This window comes from Patiria miniata, unplaced genomic scaffold (genome assembly GCF_015706575.1).
Source record: "Patiria miniata isolate m_02_andy unplaced genomic scaffold, ASM1570657v1 HiC_scaffold_22, whole genome shotgun sequence".
NCBI classification, from domain to species: domain Eukaryota; kingdom Metazoa; phylum Echinodermata; class Asteroidea; order Valvatida; family Asterinidae; genus Patiria; species Patiria miniata.
The window spans coordinates 15,183,137-15,207,332 of record NW_024037061.1 but is presented as its reverse complement, the minus strand read 5'-3'; the positions used below and the strand labels follow the sequence as shown (position 1 = coordinate 15,207,332).

Sequence of the window (24,196 nt, the reverse complement as noted above, 5' to 3'; positions counted from 1 at the left end):
GCTGTGCACAGCGGCCAAATCAAGATGAACACACGGTCCATTTCCACAGACTTCACAAACTTTGAGTTTGTACAAAAGGCACGAGGGACTAGCGTGTTTAGACGTCACCCAGAGGCGAGGCGAGGCATGCTTGAAGTTTTAACACGTCAGCCGTGCCTGTGTAAAAAACAGCCAGTGCGTGTTAACACGGCCTCCGACGCAAACTGGTTAACTCTGCATTGAAATGAAGCTGGTATTGTACCTGCAAGTCCCTCGATGCTCCCCGCGGGGGATTTGCCCAGGCTCTCAAAGGCAGCCTTGAGTGAGTACTGGTCCAGCCTGCTGGAGCTAGCACTGCGGGGGAAGAGGGCCGTCTCCCTAGGGGAACAGTCCTCCCCATCGTAGCCAGCGATGGCACCAGAAAAGGTCTTGGTGCGCTGGGGTCTGGCGAAGGGGGCGCTGAGAGGCTGGATGGGGGGAAAAAGAGCAATTTGTTAATCTGAAGTCAATTTTGAAGTCAAAACTGACAATAGCTCAACTCTCCAGCTACCCTCCCCATGTATGGATTTCTACATTAGCCCTATTTTCTACATTTACATGCAACAACAGCCCTAGGTATTTGTGATCACAGTTTTACAGAAACATTGATTAAGGTCAAGATCAAGCTTGGAGTTCTTTGGAGAACACCTGACCAGTCAAGCTACAAGCGGCAGTAACTCAAAGAATCTTACCCCTTCTAAAATGATGTCTTCTGTCCTCATGGGCGACGATACCTTGTCCCCTCTCTTGGTGGGCGATCCCATTATCGTTGGGAGGGCAGTTGGGTTGTTGAAAGCCAGAGGGGATATTCTTGCCGGTGAGGACACTGGAAATGGAGAGACTGATTTGTTATTGTTCCCGAGGCCGAGCATGGACTGTGTATTGACTCAGCGTCCCCCTGGCAAGGAACTTTCCCAAGAATAAATCTAACATCCACTATTGTGCAGCAATCCAATGGAATATTTTCTGTACTTAAAAAAGGTAGGGTCGAGATCATTTGTCATTTGTGCATTTTTTTCATTTGAAGCAACAAAGGTGCTCAAAATCGAAAGATGGTTGCTGAACAACTAATCTGATGAAGTTTCAGCTCAGTGAATGCTGTATATTCCGAGAAAACAATATTCTAGGATCTCAATTTCAATTCGATTTTCACTTCAGTGGAAAACAGAACAGAATAAACAGACTTCATTCTTCCTTAAATTCTGCATTTTTGAGAAAACCCTATAAGGTTTAATCGAAAACTGATACAAAACATTACCAACACTTGTTGAGCACACACTGTTTTGACATGAAGCATAACTCACAGCTATTGGTTTGTACATTTAAACTGTCAAAACTTCAGCCACTTTCAGTATTGACAAGCTTGAAAAGTCTTTTGTCAACTGTTAGTACAGCTGGAACAGAATTCAAGATTTCCCAAAATGGAAACATGGAAAATTATTGAACAGAAAAGTCCAACTAGGAGCAATTCAGATTTGTAACTTTCAATCACAGCTTACATTTCCTCCTGGCGGGTGAGCCGGACCCGGGGTGCTTCATGGTGGGCGGGGACCACTTATGATGAGCCGTGGCCCCCGCTTCTATCTGTGGTGGGGAGTTGGAGCTCCCCGTGGGGAACCTGAAGAGGGGCGGTGACGGGGAGGCCTGGGGGCGACTGGAGATTCTGTGGATGACACCTCCACCTGAATGAAGAAAGTTCAGCAAAGTTGTTATAAAGCTTAAAGATATAGTCCATCATTTGTAATTTGTGCATTTTGTTCGTTTGAAGCAACAAAAGTGTTCAAAATCTAATGAAGGGTACTGAACAACTAACCTGATGAAGTTTCAACTCAGCTTCAGCTGTATATTCCGAGAAAAACAGCATTTTAGGATCCCAATTTCAAATCAAAAGTTGCTGAATCATGTTTTGATCTGGGCCTGAATTCAGCGTCCGAGACGCGTTCTCACTGAGCCGATTGCAGCTATACGCGATGTCGCGCACTGATCCGACGAATTATAGCAACCGCGTGTGCGTCGTGCCAATGCTTGTGCGCGCTTCGCCGAATAACAAAAAGAACTACTAATTTAAATTTTCCTATGGTGTGTCTTAAGACGCACCAATGGAAAGGCCTTCTTTCGTTGATTACTTCAAAATGACAGCTTGCCAGAAAGAATAATTTCACAGGGAGTTTAGTCCCCTTACTGTCTTTCAGCTAAGTATGTTTTTCAACAATAATTACGCCAGTTTTTCAACAATAATTACGCCAGTTACTTTTCGGATGGCTGCAAATGATGGACTATAGCTTTAACAAGTTTTGATGGTGTTGTAATTATACTGATGCAGATGTACAACATCCGGGTTTGCAGCATTGCTTATGTTTCTAGCATTGTGACTTTTGGTGTGATCTCTTGCCACGTGGCAGATACAGGTTTATTGACTTCTATCAAGCGTCGCTTGAACAAAGGCACTGACAAATTGGGGCACCGCCAACTTTGGGCTGGATAGCTCAGTTGGTAGAGCACCGGAACGGCAATCCGGAGGTCGCAGGTTCAAGCCCTGCTCCATACAATTTCTTTGTTCAACTCTGAAAAATGTATTATAATGCACCTAGTTAGTTTCCCCAACCACCAATTCCCAACCACATCAGCCCTTTTTTACAACATGAAGGATTTTGTTGTGATCAATTGATCATTGTGCAGTGAGGCGTGATGGAAATTACATGAAACTCATGGGGGTTTAGGCCATGGAGTATCCACACAATTAACAATTTTCAAACTTTACTTCGTGGTTTTGTAGTTATTTCAAAAATATTTAGACGGACACTTTTTTGGGGGGCACACTGTATAAGTCAAAAGTTTGGAGTATTTCCATTTGATGTTAACAACAATCAAAGGTTTTTTGTGTGAAAAGCACAACGAAACAGAAGCAAAGATGAAATAAAAAAATCCCAACCTGGTGATCCTGATGAGGGGAGACTGCTTGGTGAGGTCAATCCCACCGCTGCCACCGGACTTGGCAACTTGCCAAACTGGAGTTGATGAACACCCTGACAAAAAACGAACGTAAAAGAAACAAAGTCAACAAAAAATTGACAAAGACTAGCATCAAAACAAACCTGTCACTTAAATCTCATGTTATAAAAGTTCATTCAAATCTTACGACATAAGTTCAAAATTATTCCAAAGTTGGAATGAACTTCTTTCAGGAATAAGAAACTTGCACTGCTCACAGATAGTCTTGGAATCAGAGGTCATTTTCATGGTGTTGATAAACACAGAACTGTGCTAGGCGCAGACATAATTTGCTTAACAGAACACAGATTACCAGTGAAAACATCATGCGTTCTTTGTATACTGTTACTGGTTCTCTGCTAACGTCTGCTTACTAACTAAATGAAAAGGGGCAATGCATCCTGAAATCCCCAAAAATTTCATGTTTTGGATTATATTTACTTATCCTATTTCAAACATCTGGTTGAAATGAAACCAACCTAATATCTTACCGTTCCTGAGAAAAGAAGAAAAAAAACCCCTGATTGATACATCAGACACGACGGAGTATGATACGTGTTTCCTGTCGTTTTCATACAATGTACGATACACATCGTGTGTCTCTAGTATTACACACGTGCACAGCAAGTTGCCGTGCTCACGAACAGTGGTGACCAATCACCAATGAACAAAATGCGATTTCGTACACGTCCGCAAAAGGCGAACCCTTGCGACCGGAATCACAGCCCGACTTTTTGGGGTCGCTAATATAAAGTGGACCCCAAAAGTCGTTCTTGCACAAATATTACAAGAATACTATAGTTGTGTGGATGTTTATATCCTATTTTTAAATGTTCTTTCCGAATAGCATCATTTCGTTCAAAATGCGTTTTGTAGCCTAATTGGGCGTATTCCAGGACGCAGTGTCCCTTTAAGCACTTTTCCCCTCAAGGGACCCTGATCGTCAGATTGAGGCAGCCAGCCAGCTATCTAAGGAACAGTAGTCAAGTGTAAAGTCACCTGTGGGGAGGTTCTGGATGGACTTATTGCACTGTGAGGGCTGGGAGTGGAGGCAGGGGGTGTGGTCTTGATGCCCGGGGGATGATGGCGACTGGGACTCAAGCTGGACCGGCCAGAGGATCCCGTGGCTATGGGAAGACTGGTGGGCCTGTCAGGTGTAGGTGGAGAGCATTAATTAACAACTTGTACGAGATGGTGTCAACTTTCAAACTTTCAAGAAAATGTTCATGATCACTGCATCTTAAATTGTTTGTCATTTCGTGGCAGCACAGTGAGTGATAAGTTAAATAAACATAAGCACATGTACTTTTAAGTGTACTTGCAAGGGCTGAATGTCACTTATTATAACACCTCACCCACAGATTCTGTGTCTTGATTGGCCGAGAGCCAGTCACATGTTACTTTCTAATTTTGCTATCTTTCTGTGCACGGCCAAAAGTACTATACCCGTAGCAACCAAAGTACTATACCATTAGCAACCAAAGTACTATTTCCACGGCGCAGTATTTGTGTGCAAATGGATGCTGGTGTGCACGTTGCGCGTATTGTTCCAAAGAGAGCGCGCCGCAGACTTGGGTTCAAACATTTCGTGAAGGGGTAGTTTGGAAGAGAGAAATACATTTGCCACCAATTTTGTATTGAAATTGAAGTTTATTTCAACTGTGTTCAGATTTAGATAATTTAAAATATTAAAATCAAGCAGAGTCTGTGGGTGAAGTGTTATAAAACAAATATTGAATGCTTTATCTCGTGGTGAAGTAAAGCTAGCCTCCCTCGGTGATCCATGGACCATTCTATTTTCACTCGGCTTCGCCTCGGGAAAATAGAATGTCCATGGATCACCTCGGGCGGCTAGTTTTACTACACCACTCGAAGCATTCAATATTTGTATAATATTGCATGCCATGAAAGTCCATCCAAAGAAAAAGTGTACTGTATAATTATTGATACAGACGGTGTGTGATCTTTTTGGCATGAGATGGTGAACGCTTGTTGCCATTAAAATATGTGAGGTGCTCTGGCAAAATGAAACGAAACTGGGCACAGGCCGTAGTGGAGAAAAATGCAAACGGGGTGTCTTTTTTCCTGATTTTCAGATTGATTGATATATGCAATCTTTAGTACGCCTACTACACTTGTTTTACAATAAATAGTATAAAAATCATGGAATAAAAATGTTTTTAAGGCTAGACAATTGGCATCTTTTATTTCCACGAACACAAAACTCAAAACTTTTTAAGGCCTTTTTCTCTGTCTTTTACTTTTTTTGACATGTCAATAAAGCAAACTTTAAACAACCGTAACTTGTCAATGGAATGTCCGATTGAATTGCAACAAACAATACTGTAAGGAGAAGTTTATGCTCTTTTCTAATACCCGCAAACCCTCATTTCGACCTCGGCCCAGTTCTGTCTTATTTTGCCAGAACGATGCTTTGTTACAGGGCTCAATGCCCTTACAAATGCAAAAGATGTGCCATTCATTTCCTGCAAAGTTAAAGCTATAGTCCATCATTTGCAGCCATCCGAAATGTAACTGGCGTAATTATTGTTGAAAAACAAACTTGGTTGAAAGACAGTAAGGGAACTAAACTCCCTGTGAAATTATTCTTTCTGGGAAGCTGTCATTTTGAAGTAATCAACGAAAGAAGGTATTTCCAACGGTGATTCTTAAGAAGCACCATAAAATTTAATTAGTAGTTCGTTTTGTTATTCAGCGCAGCGCGCACAAGTATTGGAACGACGCACACGTGCGCGCGGTTGTTATAATTCGTCGGATCAGTGCGCGACGCCGCGTATAGCTGCAATTCAAAACAATTCAAAACATGATTCAGTAACTTTTGATTTGAAATTGAGATCTTAGAATGCTGCTTTTCTCGGAATGTACAGCTGAAGCTTAGCTGAAACTTCATCAGGTTAGTTGCTCAGTATCCTTCATTAGATTTTGAACTCTTTTGTTGCTTCAAAAGAACAAAATGCACAAATTACAAATGATGGACTGTAGCTTTAAGGAACTGAACGGATTCACAAAGGTTCCAAGTAAAAAGCCATTTTCCCGGCAATCACACCCACCTCTCGTTTGGAGACTGGCTTCCGTTTGTCGGCGAGCAAGCCCCCGGTGCTTGAGTGGTAAACATGGCCACGGGGGTAGGAGGGGAGGGGAGGGAGCTACGCCTGGGGTCTTGGGGAGGGTCACTGTGGAGACCAAAGCAGACCAAAGCAAGAACATATGGGGTTACTATGAGGTCAAGATGCACAGGCATGGAGCAAAGAGCTACGGTTATATCACACTTCAACTATCTTCGCTCTAACCCACCCTGGTGGACAACAGTTAGCCCTAGTTTGGGCACCAGTCTATACCGAAGTTGGTCACATCGCTGGTTACAAAAGCCGTGCACATTATAGTCCACAGCAGAGAGCCAGTACCAAGGAGTTTCGTGATGACATTTTAATAGGGGAATAAATATGTGCGTGGCCGATTTTAAAGAAGTACTTTTAAAACCGGCTTGGGGCCTGGACGCTGATAATGGCCCGAGCCAAATGTCCCTTGCTCAGTTTGTGTGAGCGTTAATTCTGGACCCACCAACCTTTAACTTTTAACTTTAATTGGTGGTTTATTCGAGATTGTGCCCGTTAATTGTTGGGTCCCAGCCAGGTTGATCCTATTAATGTTGTTCCCTCTATGGTTGCACCTTCGGCTTGGACCATTATTAGCGACCAGGCCCCAAGCCAGCTTTAAATGTACTTGTTTAATACCAGCCAAGCACATATGTATTTCCATTCATAAATACCTTTCAGTCAGACAGTCAAAACAAGTCGAAAATGATAAATTTTCAAACGATTTTGTTCAACAATTTTACTTCCTGCTTTTTTAGACATCCCTCTTGCTATGTTTATGGCATGCGCTTCTCGCCAATAGTCCTAAAATATCTCCTTATATGGAGATTGACGTGCGCGTGGAGTGTACTGCACAATGTGGCGCAGAATGCAGCAGTGCCAGTGCAGTGTGAATTTGGGACTCTATGAAACATTCAACCAATACATGGGTAAAAGGGATCAAATTTCATAGGAGTCCAAATTTCATGTGACACAGGGAAGTATTTAAAACCAGCCAGCCGGTGTTTTATCGACCATTTAAAACCACCCACGTGACGGGCTCTTGACCAACAGGAATGGGTAAACTGTCTCAGGTATTTATGAATAATTGTTTAACCAGGGGCGTTTGCGTGAAACTATCAACCACTAGTGGACCGATGATCCTCGATCCAACTTTTGTCATGGCTGCAATGGCTCTGTGCACACCGACACGTCCAAACCCTGCTCCAGTCAATGTCTTTGTTCAACTTTACATTACAATTTGTAGCAAACTGTACATCGTGAAAAAAAATAGCCCCAAGTGTGGAAACGCATACAGCAGAAAAGGCATACATGTCCTTCAGTAATATCAACGGTATTATTTGTTCCAGTTCAGAGCATTGTTACTGTCCATTTTAGCACGAGTGTCGAGTCATTTGCCAAGATGGAGACAGATTTGACGAGAGACGTAACAAGCTACTTGGCATGCAGGAGTTTTGTGTGAGAGACTTTCATCGTGCAGTAGGTGTAGATTACTCGTTCTATCTCACCTGACTGATCTCTGGCGATCCAGCCGCCTGCTTTTTGGTGACTGCTCAAACCCTGTACCTGAAAAGACAGAATATAATTTTTCAAAAGGTGAAAAATAGGCAGCTTTGAGGTTTTAGGGTAAAAAGTAAGCAGAGTCTGTCATGAGCCAATGTGGCCCATCAGGCCGGCATTTATCTCCGGTTTACTTGGCATGAAACGACTGAGAATATTTCTCCTCCCCCTGGATGGGATGCCAGTCCATTGCAGGTTACTCCCCAGCTAATGCCAGTACCTATTTACTCCTGGGTGGAGAGAGGCAAGTGGGGGTGAAGTGGCTTGCCTATTAGAACTAAACATATGACCAGCAGCTGGATTTGAACCCCTGCTCCTCTGATCATGAGTCATGAATCCTAACCACTAGCCACACTCCCCACAAATTAGTAGGGTGCCGCACCCCAAATTAAGCACAGGTACCCTACCTTTGAGTCTGCTATGTTGCTGCACTTACTAATTATAATGAAGATGTTAAAAGGTAATAAACAAAATAAGCACTCACATTGAAAGTGTGGAGAAACTAGCACAAAATCCTGCAGAAACAAAGATACAATATTAAATCATTCAGAACTCTGATTTTGGAAATATGTACACAGAGCACATTTATTTATAGAACAGACAGTGCTGCCAGTTTTCATGTCCTGGAAAACGACAATGACTCTTGGCCAATATAGGCCTATAAGCCACTTTTTGTGCCTTTTTGGAAAGCTGCTGGGAGGGTTGCCAAATTCTCTCTTTTATTCCATTCCCCTTCCATTCCACAAATATGCAACATCAAAGTGAAACTTGATATGTTTGTTAACCTGTGAAAACTGCTAAGTTAAACATTTTATTATTATGGTCATTTTTATTTCAACACAATGTCTCATGAATGAGCATTTTCCTACGCTTTGTTGAAAATGTTTAAACGATTAAAACGTTACCATTTTAAACCACTCTAAGCTAAAAAGAAATGACTTTCCTGAAAACATAGTTTTGGTCAGAAAATGAAAAAAAATTGACATTTTGATCACTCATAGATGAAGAGAGGCTTCCCTTGACCTGTGTTGCATGTAAATCATCCCTTACCCCTTCTACGATCTCGTTATCCAGGGAGTTGATACTCTGTGGCGTCCCCGTCCCATACTTGTCCGGCGAGCTGGAAACGGCGCCACCACGGCTGTTGTCGCTCTGGGAAGACGATGACCGATGCTTTCTTGGGGGCTGGTCCTCGGGGGAGGATATGGGCATGTTGCCGGACAGCGGGGAGACCGACAGGGTGCGTTGCTCGGGGGAATCGGCTAAGAAGCTGCGGGTCCGACTGGGTACTGGCATAGGGGCAGCTGGGGTCATAAAACCAAAGGAAATCATGTTAGTGCTGCTAACATGTTTTTCTATTTATACGCTTTCAACTTGTAAGCTTCATTTCAACCAGTTAACCTCTTTTTTTTTGGACTTCTACAATCCTCTAACTTGCGAATAGACTGGCTTCCGAATACGTACATTATCAATACTGGTTGTGGGGCAGGAACCAGCCTACCTCACAAGAATGGAAATATTGCCGGCAGCTCATAATTTGGAATTGTATAGTTATATTTCAAAACATGGGCCGGTTTTTTTTTGGTCGATGTGTCATTCAAAAGTGTATAACTTTTGTATTGCTATAAAAAATAGCAATTTAAAAAGGAATCTATTTTTTGGTCGGGGGGTTGAACGAAACACCCCCCCCCCCTTCTGCCGCAGGTCTACTTTTTCCTTGCAATTCACATTTTAGTTTCACTCAAAATGTGTCTTTGGAAAAAGTCTTCTTTGACAAGCGGGGATAGCTCAACAGGAAATATTCCATCACGCACTACTATATAGCCTATGTATAAGTCGTCACATTGCACGTTGCCGTATCGTTATTCTGGTCTGCAGTAGTTGTAGCAGCGCGAGGCGCGTGGCTAGCGGCCTAGTCTAGTGTCCACAAGATCTGTCCCAAAGATCAGGAAGGCGATGCAGTGATAGTACAGTAAAGGTCTACTTTACGGTAAAAACGCTCCCCCCCCCCCTTGCCACCAGGCTGGCTACGGGCCTGGAATGTTTTTGAGTGTAGACGTCACAAACCCGCAAAGTGTACGGTTACATCCACCCATGCTTATGGCTCCAAAGAGCTACAAGGTTAAGGTACGTTAGCTCCGACTACGTTGTAGAGAAGTTTTTGTTGGCAGGGATATTATAGGACAGAGTTGTGGGAACTTTTTACTGCCCCAACAGTGTTTTGGGTCCCCACAATAACTATCGCTCATCAGGCGTGTGGTCCCCACAACTATGGAACAAGTATGTGTGTGTACTCACATGAGGTAGGTTGTGATTTCTTTCCAAGAAATGGATGACTGAAGAATGCATCTGTGGCAATCAAGAACAAATAAAATAAAATGAGGAACAAATAAACAAGAATCTTTTAGTGTTAAGAAAAAACGCATGTATTTCTATGAATGTTACATAAAATTGTTCATTATAATGTTTCTGTTAGCAGACTATTGTATGGTTTGGCTTGAAAATATGAAGGTTCACAACTCACCAAATTCTATCCTGTCTTTCTGGTTTCGTTTCAGAAGCCGGATGAGAAGATCTTTCAATTCTTTTGAGGTTCCCTGAGGAATACTGAAAGGCAACAAAACAAACCTTGAATCCAAGATCAAAAACGCACGGGTTGTTTCGTACCAAAACTTTACTGCCATATGTTCTTCTCAATAATTTCACAGAACAGTGGTTAGCATAATCTACATGCAGCTAGGCCCAAGACTTCTTATGGGTTTTATTGACTACAACTCTGTGATTCACTGCAGGATAAACAATGTAAGAAGCTGACTGTTATTAGTTGAAAATATCCTCTCTATGGCAAGAAGTAACCTCTCTATGGCAAAAAGTAGCCACTCTTTGAAAACGTTGCCTCTCTATGGCAAAAAGTAGCCTCTCTATGGCAAAAAGTGGCCATTCTAGGGCAAAAAGTAGCCTATGGCAAAAAAGTAGTCTCTCTATGGCAAAAGTAGCCACTCTGGGGCAAAAAGTAGCCTATTTACGGCAAAAAGTAGCCACTCTATGGCAGAAAGTAGCCTCTCTATGGCAAAAAGTAGCCTCTCTATGGCAAAAAGTAGCCTCTATGGCAAAAAAGTAGCCTTTCTGTGAAAACGTATCCTCTCTATGGCAAAAAGTAGCCTCTCTATGGCAAAAAGTAGCCTCTATGGCAAAAAAGTAGCCTCTCTGTGAAAACGTATCCTCTCTATGGCAAAAAGTAGCTTCTCTATGGTAAAAAAGTAGCCACTCTGTGAAAACGTAGCGTCTTTATGGCAAAAAGTAGCCTCTCTTTAGCAAAAAGTGGCCACTCTATGTAAAAAAGTAGCCTCTCTATGGCAAACACTTGATTACGAATGTTTTTCTGACAACATTGAGACTTGACGTACTCAGGCAGTACATGCTTGGCTCGCTGGTAGTATTTCTTAAGCTCCTGAGGGTTGGAGGCCTTGAACGGCGCAGACCCTGTCAGACACTGGAAGATGATGGTACCCAGACTCCACAAGTCAGCCTTGCCATCATACTGCAGGGACATGATGACTTCTGGTGCCTAAAACAACAGAAAAGCCAAAAAGACTTTCAACCTAAGCTAGTCATCAGGGATGTAAGTGGATTCTGACATTTAAATTGAGAATTTGAGGTATTACAAGAATGGTCATTATATGCAATTTGAAAGAAACACTTGGATTTCTGTAATTATACAGGATCATATCCTTGCTTCAGGCCTCTTTGACTTATAGACTGGCGCTTTCCTATACATGGGGAGCTTGCCTTGGTGTTTGTGGATCGGCTGCATAATGCACCATCTCTAGGCATGTTTGGAGTATATTTTATGCATTGCGAATTTGACAATTTTCACATGGAATTTGCATAATTTAAATGAATAAACTATTACTATTATTATCCATTTTCCATGAAAATGAAAAACAAAATGTATTTTCCAAGAATAACACTGCATGACGTCCGATTCCTAAACAATTGCAAGAGTCATGAATAATGCAGGCAGGCGGTACAGGGGTTTCCCCCTTTATAAAACAATAAAAACCACAACTTCAGGAAACTGACTCTGTTACCATGTATAGAGGAGATCCACACAGCGTTGCTGCCATCATATCCTCCTCCAGAATCCGGGCAAACCCAAAATCAGCTGGGGGAAAAAAAATGCAAAGGAAAACCATTAGGAGGTTTTCCAACTGAAATCCTACACTAATGTGAGCTTGAAACCAAAGGAAACAAAAAGTCTAAATTGGTGACGTGAATTAGAATGGGATTCCCAAAGAATGGACCCTTCAGAACTTGACCACAAGATCCAAATGTTTGGAACTTTGCCTATTGGTAATGCTCTTTTATTGTCTCTGTGCATACGTATCCCTTCATCACCGACAAAGAAAGAGTGAATATGACAAACACTTGAAAGCCACAGTCCAGCGCCATTTTGGGATGCCAGTGGCCACTGCAAAAATGCTATATCTATATGTGGAGTGCTGTGGCCTCGTGGTTAAGGGCATCAGATTTGTGGCAATTCTGCACGTTGTGCAGGGTTCGAGTCCTGCCTGGGGTCATAGTGCGTGTACTTTGTCACTCATTGCTTCCCCCCCACCCAGGAGTAAATGGGTACCTGTGAGGGCACAGATGGTTGTTGTGGTTGATTTAGCTTGCTTGCACCTAACAGGCAGCATTGAGCTGTATACTCCCCAAGGGAGCTGAGAAGGTTTCAGGAGTGTTTGCCCGTTGAAACAAGGAAAGTAATTGTAAAGCGCTTTGATACCCCGTTGCAGCGTAAAAGCGCTATATAAATGCCTGCTATTTTTTTATTATTATTATTATTATATCTATAGCCTCATGTAGACTCAGATGACAATTGAACATGCATATAATCTCGGCAATTGAGTGTATAAACCAGTGCGTTTGGGTATATCTCATGGACGGGAGCCCTTATGAGTAGTTCACGCAACCATCTATAACACTCACCGATCTTGATTCTGATGTCTGATGGAGGCGGGGTCTTCTTGGACTGGTGACTGAGCAGCAGGTTCTGTGGTTTCAGGTCTCTGTGGATAATGCCTTTGCTATGTAGAACCATCATTGCTGCAGCTGCAAGCAGAGACACAATTCACTGAGTGATCTGATGTTATCACAGATACCCTCAACAGTTAACATGCACATGTACTAAACCATTTTTTTTTTTTTACAATTTTTACAATTACTGAATATTTCATGCATTTTTATAGACATGTATTGAAAAAATGTATACGAACTGAAATTAACTTCCACTGTTAGCTCAACCACATATATCTGTAGCAGGAACCATTTATAACTTATTTTTTTGGCTCACTTCAAACGCAAAGCATTATAGGTACACTTTTGTCCGAAGATCGCAAAATATTAGTGTTTGCTGAAAAAAAAACCCAGTTTGTTTACATGCAGCGATTTTTTGCCTTACTTATGTTTCCAGCAGTGGATAAAGCCAGCGTAATTTGAGCACAAATATTGTGAAACCATTGCGTCGTTTTGTGGTAAAAAAACATTTTCAATTGGGGTGAATTTTTTTCAAAAGTGCTCCTTTTAAAAGAAGAAGAAGTGATTTTCATGTTAAGCCCTTCCTGACAGTCTCTGAACATAAGAAATGAAATATCAAATTTATTTGGAACTACTGAATTAATTCACATACCTATTTGCCTCAGGAAGAATCGTATTGTATCTTCACTCAGGGTCCCTTTCACTGAATTGACAAATATAAAACAATAAGCTTTGTAAGATATTCAAATTTGTTGATGTACTGAGGAATGCATAACAGGAATTAATACATGTACCTCATTTATTAATATCAAATGCCTTGTAACAAAAATCAATTTAAGTCAATCCAAGCTGCATTTGTTCTTCAAAATTATCTTGTAAAATCCGGGCTTTTTTTTCATGTGATATTGATTTCACTTTTATGTTCATTACAGAGATAACAAGGTGTTGTATTCAGTAAACGAAACACAAAATACCGTATGTATGGCCTTACTCCTGTTTTCTCATTGGCTACTTGGAAAAATACTTTCACAGTTGAAGGCATGAAAGCATGAATAACATTGCAAATATGTTGAAGTCAATTTGAGGTTCATGTGACATCATTTCTGTCTGCGTTCCTTACTATATTGCAACATTTGGTGACGAGGATTCACAAACTTGCAATATAAAATGGCCACAAGAGGGTATTCTAGCATACTTGAAGAACCTAGTGTACCCCCTGTGCCGTGGAAGTAATAGATTTTGCTCTCTGTAAAACCTACTTGATGGCAATTGGAGGCGACGATGAATTCAGCCTTACCCGTAAGACAGCGTTATTATTACACTGCTTAGGAGTGGAGGGGCAATGAGTTTTTCACACACTACCGGGCTGCAATGACTCTCCACCAGAGGAAACTGCATCTGTATGAATTGATTCACCGTGCAGATTCTGCGGAAACATTTCCAGCCGGCACTGGATGTAGTGCTTTTAGTCGTCCTCAGATATTACATTCCTTCTTTGTATTATTTTGCAATCAGCTTTTGTCATGTCTGTTCTGTCTTGTCTGTTCCGTCCTCGTTTTGTTTGTAATTTTTTTTTCTTCGGGGGAGAGGGGGGGGGGGGGGGGGGAGAGAAGGGGGTCTGTACGGGCTGTTTTCTACAAGCCTCGGCTCTCTCTTTTCTCTTTTAGTATAGACCATACTTATTGACTTTATTGTTAGTTCCAAGTGTATATAATATTGTATCTATAGTCGATTATTTGATTTTGTGATTTTCCTATGAACTGATTTCTTTTCTTTAATTATCGACGTATTTTCCCAAAGGAGTATGGAATAAAAGTCTTCTTGAATTGAATTGATTGAATAGTGTGCCATTATTTCATCTGCATATTTCAAGTTCTGGCAGGAGCTAACTACATGTCACTTGGTGGTCTGTCTGTCTGTCTGTCTGTCCCTGAAATTTGACGAAATGTATGGTGTTCCATATGTGCCATCGACATAACCTTTTTCGGCTGCACATTTTTAAGCTCTGGCAGAGATCATTCTGATTGATTTCACGTAAGAGCTTTCATGCAAGACTTCTTGCAACACGGCCAGAGCTTATTGTGCACTCGAGGGTCAATTGTATAAATGCAATTTGATGGACTCTTCTAAATAAGGCATATGCCAGAGTTGCTAGCCACATGTGAACTATGACAGATATAACATCAGTGATGATTCATATTATTGTCTCAACATTGAATAGTGCATTCTCACCATGGAGGTAGTCTGCCAAGTCACCGCCGTTGCAATACTCCATGACCAGGAACATTGATGTGGACGTTTCCTGTGCAAACAAGTAACATAACAAGGACACTCCTTGAGATTACATTTTAACTAGCCCATAATCACTTGTCTTGCACGGATATGAATTGCAATGTCAACAATGCTCTTCCATCTCATGACATTTATATCGGTCACATACAAAACAATATATATGAGACTTGTGGATAGATTCATGTACACGTATGTTGATAGAGTTAGTCACAATTAACTGGAGGATACAAAACTGTTATTGTTTACTATTCAGAGAGAAAACAAAAATTCCATAGGAAAATATGACAAATTCAAACAAACAAAGGAAGGGCCATACAAAAATTATGTACATATAAGGAAAAAAATGGTGACTGACAATCATCTTACAGTTTTAAAATTAAAAAAAATAAAATAAAAATCTAGAAAAACAACCAACAGATTATACCATCATAGAAATATCATAAGAGATCATAAACAACACAAACAATATAGAGATAGATATAGACAGGGGAACTTAAACAATTATTTTAATTAAACTAAAACTTTAGTTTGCAACTTTTGGAATCTGGCTATTTCCCGGCTGCACTACCGGTTGGTCAGTTTTGACGGGTTTGATAATAACATAATTTAAGAAGACAGTAAAGCAACAACAACAAAAGAAAGTTAGAAACAGCTTTTGTTTTTATTTTTAGCAAAAGACGCACTGTTGGAAATTTCCGTTAGAAGTTTGTATTTTTTAATTCCGCGAAGCGCGCAAGCGTTGACACGACGCACACCTGCACGCAGTTGCTATAATTCATTGGTTCAGTGCGTAGCTGTGATCGGAAAGTGTCCCGGATGCTGAATTTGGGCGCAATTCAAAACACGACTCAGCAACTTTTGATTTCCCAAATTACATGATGGACTCTACTTTAAAACTTGATTCTGAATGATACATGTACATGCCTCTAGGCGCTACGTGTACAAAATGGGAATCTTGCCAAAATTCCTTACATGACACTCTGTAGTGCGGAGTGAAGTTGTAACAATGCCAAGATCAGCGTGTATGCACAAAAATGGCAGTGTACACATATAGCACAATAGCTTAAAAAAGCTTCTGAGAATATTTTGAACCTGATAATAGTGTATAGGGCCCTACATGTTTTATTATTCTCTGAGCTATACATGGCAAAAGTGCACTATGATATGGTAAATAAAATATATAAACTAAAACTTTATAAATATAGGCCTATATGTGTGCATTATAGACATACCGGTAACGAATGTATTTTCTAAATGATTTTAACCAATTTTAACTGTCCCTACATGTAGTTTTGCCAGAAAGAGGTTTTTTTGTAATCATACAAAGGCACGGCTGATCATAAATTAATAGATCTCAATGGCTTGTTTTACGTACAACTGTTCCAATTTGCTGGAGAACAGCAAATAAGGCCAAAAAAAGAAATCTGCTTCCGATTACATGGTATTTGAAAATAGGGTAGGTACCGGGTAGGTATACAGTCGACTCTCGTTAGTACAAACTCTGTTAATACAAAATCTGGTTATAACAAACAAAAAGCCTTGGTCCTGACTGTGCATTTATGTGCACAAGGAATGGGACTGATGTTCCTCTTAATACAAAATTCTGATATAACAAACAATTTGGCTAGGTCCGAACGAGTTTGTATTAACGAGACGCCACTGTATAGGGAATTTATGTTTTGTTTTTGGCAATTTTGTGTGTGTACGATCATATGGAGGTGTCTGCAAGTAGTAAAGGGTAAAAGGTAGTAATTGATGGTTTTCACGTTTTTTTCCTCATTTCTCCCCCCCCCCCTAAAAAAATAGGATAGGGCAGAAGTATTATTGTTTTTGCCTTACTTTGAACAACATTTATCCTTCAATACACCCAATATCTGTCTGCTTCTATTGTGTGCTCTTTCGTTCAGAGGACGTCTTTTGACAACACCATATGGCTGAAATACAGACAGTGCACAATATAATTTCATAAGCACTTGTCAAAACCAATTATTGTCGATTTTGGCCTTCACATCATCACGTTCTCTGTAAAACCAGTAGGCCTATATGCCTACAGCATGATTTACAATATGTACACAGAACAATCCAGTATTGATGCTTATGTGTACAACCCGGCAATGTTTACGTGTACAATAGATATCAGAAAATCATCGGATCTTGGAAGCGTGCCAATTATTGTGATGTATGAAACTCTGTTGTGCAACACAGATGGATCATCAGTGTGTACGTGTATCAAACCAGCTGTGTGTCAAACACCTAGTGCCACTGCCTGCCCTTCAGTTCAGTGTGTGACCTTGTTTTTGCGTATCACCTGATACTATGAGTCATGTGATCAAAACAATTATTGTGACCTTCAGCGAATGGAGGCCAACATTGAAAGGTCAAAGTGTTGTTTTGGTAAAGGTGTGCATGATTATTGTAATGTTTGCACATGTAATGTTTGGGTCTGATATATTGTTTTGTTGTAAACACAATTTACAATTTAATACAAAATTAACTTTCGTGTACCGGTATTTTACAAAAAGCCAACAGATTGTGCAAATTGAAAGACTTTCAAGGAACCTGGATTCAGTACTGAAGAAAAGTATGTTTATATGTACCTGTACAATGTACAAAATGTACATGATGTACATGATATGACCACACATACCCATTCAAAAGGAAACAGTTTATGCATAAAAATCTATGATAGACCTCAAATTATGTATTTAATCACATTTACAATGTATACGTGTGTATGCAGAACATATGTGAGTAAAATTTATTGCAACGTTATTTAACTGCATTTGCCCCCCCCCCCCCCGGTAAATGTCCAGGGAAATTAAGGAAATATATGTTCTGGGTTTTAACATACATGATGTACACATCTCGGTTGTCCATTCATTGTCACATGCATGCATGCTGTAGTTTGTACTGATGTATCTTGACAGTCGATCTACAGTACATTTTTAGTATAATATGCAAAATTTAAGCAGAATTGTATTTCAACCTGAGGATGCTGAAAAATACACTTATTCGGAACAATTACTGGCACAGTTATGCATTTTTTTTTTACGTACAAAACCTCTTTCTTTTCTTCGTTTTTTTTTTATCCTCATGGGCAGTTAGATCGTTTCGCTATTGTAGGCCTACTGGCATGACTAGTTGCAAACTGGCTACATATGATTTCAGTGTTGCAAAGCCTGGACTCTTTTCACACTTTTTTTCTTCATAATATAATAGCGCTGTTTGAATCAGACACTTTTAAAATCTGGCCTAAAATATCACACCACTCCTACACAGATGGGAGGTAAACAGACTCGGAACCATGCAGCCCAGGGTGCAGTGTGATGCAATGGCTATTTTGGGGGACTGACATCATAAGTTGATTCTATTCACAAATGTATACGTGTGGTTCAGCCTTTGTTGGTGACACAACACACAGAGATTCTTAAACTGAATTTGCATTGAAAACAATCTTTGAAGAACTAGCTGTTGATATATTATTGATCACGCTGTACGGAATGCACAGAATGTGCAAACATGTACATGTCATGTACATGTACATACTGTTTGTAACTTGTAAGACTTTCACAGTATGAGCAATTAATGTAACATCAACTAGCTGTTTTTATTGTAAATGCTGATAGGCATCTAGGAACATCAGTGTAAAACACTCAATATAACCACTACTTTATAAAAATATGTTTTACATGACACCTCTATAATGGGATGACGTACATGTATATATACGGCCCATAGAGCACGGAAACATATACATGTATGTACCGTACCTGACCCATATCTGTGATATTAGATAGGCATAATGTGATCGCGTAGATATTGAGTGCCCGATATAACCTCAAGAACAATGACATTAAATGCAACCTTGTTGTACATGATTGTACCATTGTATGCATCATGTGCATACACTGAATTTAAACAGCTGGCTTTGCAACATTTAGTACGTACTGAATCAACATTAGCTTGTGAATGTAAGGATTTGGGTAGAAATGTTCTTTTGTGACTGAAGAGGAAGTTGTACAACAACTGAAACTCTCTTTCATACAGCTGGTCATTCAGGCATGCAACTGGGAAGAAAGAATAACCTCTACAAGACTTTCTACAGTGTTTTTTTTTTTTACTTTCTAATGGCATGATGTGAAAAACGAGTTTGATGTGGAAAAACGAGTTTGACGTGAAAAACGAGAAAATCACCTGATCCAAGGATATGTTGCATGCCTGAGTCATTGCACAAGAAGCTGAAATACCAGTATGTGCCCATGAAAATTTATGCCAAAACATCCTTCCAACACTTCTAAATGTACAGCAAATTTTGGAGAGTTATGAATGAATTATTGTGGGAGATGCAATTATTTTAACAGCAAAGTTTCAAATTGAATACAATATTTTTGCTTTCGCATAACAAAATGGTCGAGATGCTCCAATGTAATAACAATATGAGAGTGCTCTAAAACCGGCCTCAGGCTGACCTGCGATTAATTTGCTTGCACCACGACGGAACTATAGCTTTGGTCAAGGCGCTGGTCAACAGTATCCGTTAATGGTATCTGGTTGATAAAAACAAAAACACTAGCTGGCATTAACGGTTCATTCTTCATCAACTGATTTGCATATTGTAGCCCTGTGAGGTCACTGTCCGTGCTTCGTACATTACAGCACGTGGCTAGCGTTTATAAATTTGTTAGCAGTCAGTTACCATCATGGACATTATTGATGAACACCTGACCAAGCCTATAGTTTTGCACAGCGCAAGCAAATTGCAGGTCGACCTGAGCCCAGTTCAACTTGGATGAAAGCAAACTCAACTTGTTTGCCTTTTAAACTGACCTAGGCCTCTCACCGAAAGGGATAAGCCAAAACAGTTCCAAACACTGACCCCCCCCCCCATCATGTTTGCAGCGCATGACCAGTAGCTGAACTTTGCTCACTGACCAATTAGAAACCTTTATGATGCCAGAATTTAAATAACAATGCAAGGTTTCTTAGCTTACATCATGTATGTACTGCGAATGAATGGGAGTAAGTTTGGGCCTGCACACCTGTATTGGTTTTGTCACAAAATGTACACAGTATATTAAGCGCATGTACTTTTAATACATTGTAGCTCAATGGTTAACACAAAATTGTACACTGTGTACTCATGCAATTGTAGATGTAATTACGGTTATTTTACCAATTCACATCCCGTACATTGAAGCTTTCCTAAATTAGAGCCCAGTCAACCCAAACATTTCCTGACACAATTTTGGGGGATATGTTTTCAAACCACTTTTTGTTGACATCTACCACAATTGTAAGACCGTATGCACTTGTAGACTACATGCTAATTTGCATAAATGTACTCTTTCAAGGTTGGTTATATGCGGGTACCTCTACTTTTTCAAGGACAAAAAATCACTAAATTGCATTAGAAATTGGTACATACATTATGTGGAAAGAGATCGTAAAACAAATGTGCACGTCTGACTTGTCTGACCAAACCAGGTCTTAAAAAAATGCCAACATTTGTCCAAAGTCTACTTTTGGCTGATTTTGATGATAACATGTTCTAGTTCTTTGCATGCACATCTATGTTTTTATTGTTAACACATTTTTATAGATTTATATATTCTTTGTGTAGCCAGAGGTATTGGAATTGAAGGCCTTCGGGCCACAGTTTTTAGGTAAACTTGTTTAATTCCGGGCATATGCCCCTGGCTTTCGTCATGTTCGTTTTTGTTTTCTTGGTTTTTGGTTTTCTCTTATTTTGTGAATGTTTGTTGTTTGTGTTTTTAATGCCAAATAAATAATAATAATAATAATAAAAAGTTTCTGCAAAGCAAACAATGCTGTGTCAAACTTTAGCCAATCCAGACAAGTGAATGTCTATTTAACTCAACCTTGAAATCTCAAATTGCTGAAATTACATAAAAATGGTTTTTGAAAAATGTCTGCATATATATGTGGTTCAGTGGCCACTGTATGATTGGCACTGTACGACTGGCACAAAAAAGCCAAAGAATATAGGTAATCCGAGAAGGAAAATAACACCTTGATTTTAAACGTTCCCAAATATAAAATGGATCAGTATAAACAGCAAAGGTTAATAGTACACAATTTTCATTTCGAAGAAAATTTCCATAAACTTCCACAGCAAATGTTCATAATGTCCAAACAGTCTGGGGTTATGCCAGGGTGACATTTAACAAAATCTTCAGGCAACAATTTAGCAGCTGAGTCGCCTCATGTTTTTTGGCCTTGCAAACCATGGAGACAGTCAGACTTACAAGGAGTAACCATGGCAACTATCAGGAGAACCAGGGTCACATCTTAGACAGATTGCTTGAGTTAATTGCCAAGGTTTTTACAGGATCCAAAAGTGTCTTACCTTGAAATGAAGAAGTGACACAACATTTTCATGATGAAGATCCTGAAGTGTGAGGGGGGGGGGGAAATAAAAAATATAAGTTTACAATAATACTTGAACAAGGACTTAAAAGGAAGGGTAGATCATTTGTGCATTTTTTTAATTTGAAGCAACAAAAGTGCTCAAAATCTAAAGACGAGTGCTTAACAACTAACCTGAAGATGTTTTAGCTCAATGAATGCTGTATATTCTTAGAAAACTGTATTACATCTCAATTTCAATTCAAAAGTTGCCGAGTCATGTGTTGAATTGTGCCCGAAATCGGCATCCGGGACAAGTTCTCATTGAGCTGATTGCAGCTCTAAACGATGTCTCAACAAAGTTCACAAGTAAACAAACTTGACCCCTTAGAAAATCCACCAGTACACAGTAAGTAAGGCATACGTGTACATGTACATAAAGTCTACATGTACTTTGACCATCTTTTCAGGTATGTTTTGCAAACTAACACTGATAGGCCAAATTAAGGCCAAGTTCAAGGTACCGTAGATATAACATTTGCAGCTATCCAAAAACTAACTGACAAAATTACTGTTGAAAATGGTGTGCGTATTATTTGTAAGTTCAGCGCATGACATCGCGTAGCTACAATCGGCTGAATGACAACGTGTCCCGGACGCTGATTTCACGCACAATTCAAAACATGACTCAGCAACTTTCTAACAGAAACCAAGATCCTAGTTATTCCTAGAATATTGTTTTCCCGGAATACAGCATTCACAGAGCTAAGACTTCATCAGGCTACTAGTTGTTAAGCACCCGTCTTCAGATTTTAAGAACTTGTGTTGCTTCAAATGAAAAAAATGCACAAGCGTCAAAACTCATATGATCTACGCTACCTGTAAGGAGCAACTCAATAACAATGAAACAAGCATAAAACGGAAAATGAAAACAAGACTTTTCTCAACTTTGACAACTTCCCAGGTACATGTTTCATAGCTGCAATACACATTTTACTTTCAATGAAGGTTCTGACTCTGTCCCTGACCCTTATTAAGCCAGTCACAAACACAATCATGTACTTATGTAACCACCTGTATCTATGACTGACCTGGGGAAAACCTAGCCTCAGAAAGGAAATGACTTTCATAATGGGGACTAATTGGGGATCACACTTTTGTTTTGACTTCAATTTTCGGAAGGCTACTGGAAGTTAACTCAACTTTCCCTGAATATGAATATGAGCAAACAAATCCAGGACAAAATACCAGCCTATTCATATCTGTCTATGCTTTGTCAGAAAACCACCAACAGAAACAACTAGTTTAATGACTATTCATTATATTTACATTGTGTCACATTCTGGATTAACTTTTTTTTATCTCACCTTCAAGATTTCAATCTCTTTTTCTGGCAGGGTCTGAGACTTGGACAGATTCTTCTTATTGATGCACTTGATTGCCACAGTCTCCTCTGATCTCTGCAAGTTCAAAGTTTTAACATCCAATTATTTACATTGGGAATAATTTGAGTGGAATGCTGGAAAATGTGGTAATTTGCACTTGCTGCTCCATTTCTTCATCACACACATAGATGAATGCAAATCTGAGAGTCAGTGATGGTCATTAATTGTTAAATTTACATGAAAAACACCCCATGAATTCGGGACTGAGAATCGTTATTGTATAATTTATATGCATAAAATGTTTGGATTCTTTTTATTGTATAAAGGAAACAATTGTGAAAAATGTGCATCTGCTGAACCATTTGACGTAAGTCCTCTCAACCTTAGAGGCAAAACAAAATAGGGATATCTTTGAAACAAAAATTTACCACAAAATATGTTATCACATTAAATAATGTAAATAAAGCCCAATATCATACGTGTGTATCTTTGTTTACAGTTCAAACAATTTATAAAAATTTACTAGTCGTCTATAAAAGCTAACATCAAATTTCACAAACACAATCAAGTTTTTAACATGGCGCTTAAGTTTGGGTGAGTAGTAGAAATATTACAAATACAACTTTTTACAAGTACAACTGAACTAGTCCGAGTAACTTGGACCCAACTTATCGCCTTTTTTAACATTTGGACATGGTCTGGCGATCTTTCAAAATATTTCACTGAAATCATTTACGTTAGTTTTCATAATTTCACGTACATGATGACATATCTTGCAATTAAGTAAAATTAAGGAATTACTCTTTGTAAGTTCATTCAGCAATGATCTCTCCAGCAATATCTGGCAGCAAAATTAAAATGTACAAACAAACAATTGTTTTTGTTTACATTTACATCACAACTTGATCAGGCAAAAGTAAATAAACTATTTTGGTTTTATAAAATAGGCCTACCTGTTTTCTCCTCCCTCTAAAAACAACTGCAAAAGCCCCGTGGCCGATCAGATCTTTCTTGCTGTACTCAAAATCTCCAACACTCTCCATCCTGTCTTCCCGAAGTGGAAAACTGGGCGGTAAAATCGACTAAAAGAACCGATCATAACAACGCGAACAAAGCAGCCGGCGAACACAAAAACCCGCCATAGACAAAGCACACACTTTGTGCAGTTTGAGCCCTTGACGTTTTGGAAAATTACATCATCTTTTTTCCCACCACACTCAGTCAATACTCCCGCTGAAGAAATGTAACGTACAGCATCCTGTTCTGGTTAATCGTCGTTTGAATTTCAGCTCAAACTTCAATGACAAAAGCTTTTTTGGAATAAAAGCAATATCGCGGTAAATTCACATTCCAAAGTCCGCGAATGACTGCAGTTTGTTTTCATTCGACTGAAAATAATATACAGGACTACAGATCTGACATCACGACATC

At 39.7% G+C, this 24,196-nt stretch overlaps 1 protein-coding gene across 1 annotated transcript in view; it reads right to left on the bottom strand.

The window, feature by feature from the left end:
* The window catches only part of LOC119730394 (serine/threonine-protein kinase unc-51-like), a 33,092-nt gene extending 8,896 nt beyond the window's left edge, over positions 1 to 24,196 (bottom strand). Inside the window, exons 1-19 of the mRNA XM_038203266.1 lie at positions 23,719 to 24,196; positions 22,748 to 22,840; positions 21,382 to 21,423; positions 14,955 to 15,024; positions 13,375 to 13,425; positions 12,675 to 12,797; positions 11,777 to 11,850; positions 11,093 to 11,253; positions 10,210 to 10,292; positions 9,984 to 10,034; positions 8,736 to 8,989; positions 8,170 to 8,200; positions 7,634 to 7,691; positions 6,081 to 6,203; positions 4,009 to 4,156; positions 2,951 to 3,044; positions 1,518 to 1,700; positions 711 to 844; positions 242 to 446 (exon numbers count right to left, since the gene is read on the bottom strand). Of these exons, the coding sequence (XP_038059194.1) occupies positions 242 to 446; positions 711 to 844; positions 1,518 to 1,700; positions 2,951 to 3,044; positions 4,009 to 4,156; positions 6,081 to 6,203; positions 7,634 to 7,691; positions 8,170 to 8,200; positions 8,736 to 8,989; positions 9,984 to 10,034; positions 10,210 to 10,292; positions 11,093 to 11,253; positions 11,777 to 11,850; positions 12,675 to 12,797; positions 13,375 to 13,425; positions 14,955 to 15,024; positions 21,382 to 21,423; positions 22,748 to 22,840; positions 23,719 to 23,808 (2,068 nt within the window). The 5' untranslated portion in view covers positions 23,809 to 24,196. The remainder of the gene's footprint in view (positions 1 to 241; positions 447 to 710; positions 845 to 1,517; positions 1,701 to 2,950; positions 3,045 to 4,008; positions 4,157 to 6,080; positions 6,204 to 7,633; positions 7,692 to 8,169; positions 8,201 to 8,735; positions 8,990 to 9,983; positions 10,035 to 10,209; positions 10,293 to 11,092; positions 11,254 to 11,776; positions 11,851 to 12,674; positions 12,798 to 13,374; positions 13,426 to 14,954; positions 15,025 to 21,381; positions 21,424 to 22,747; positions 22,841 to 23,718) is intronic.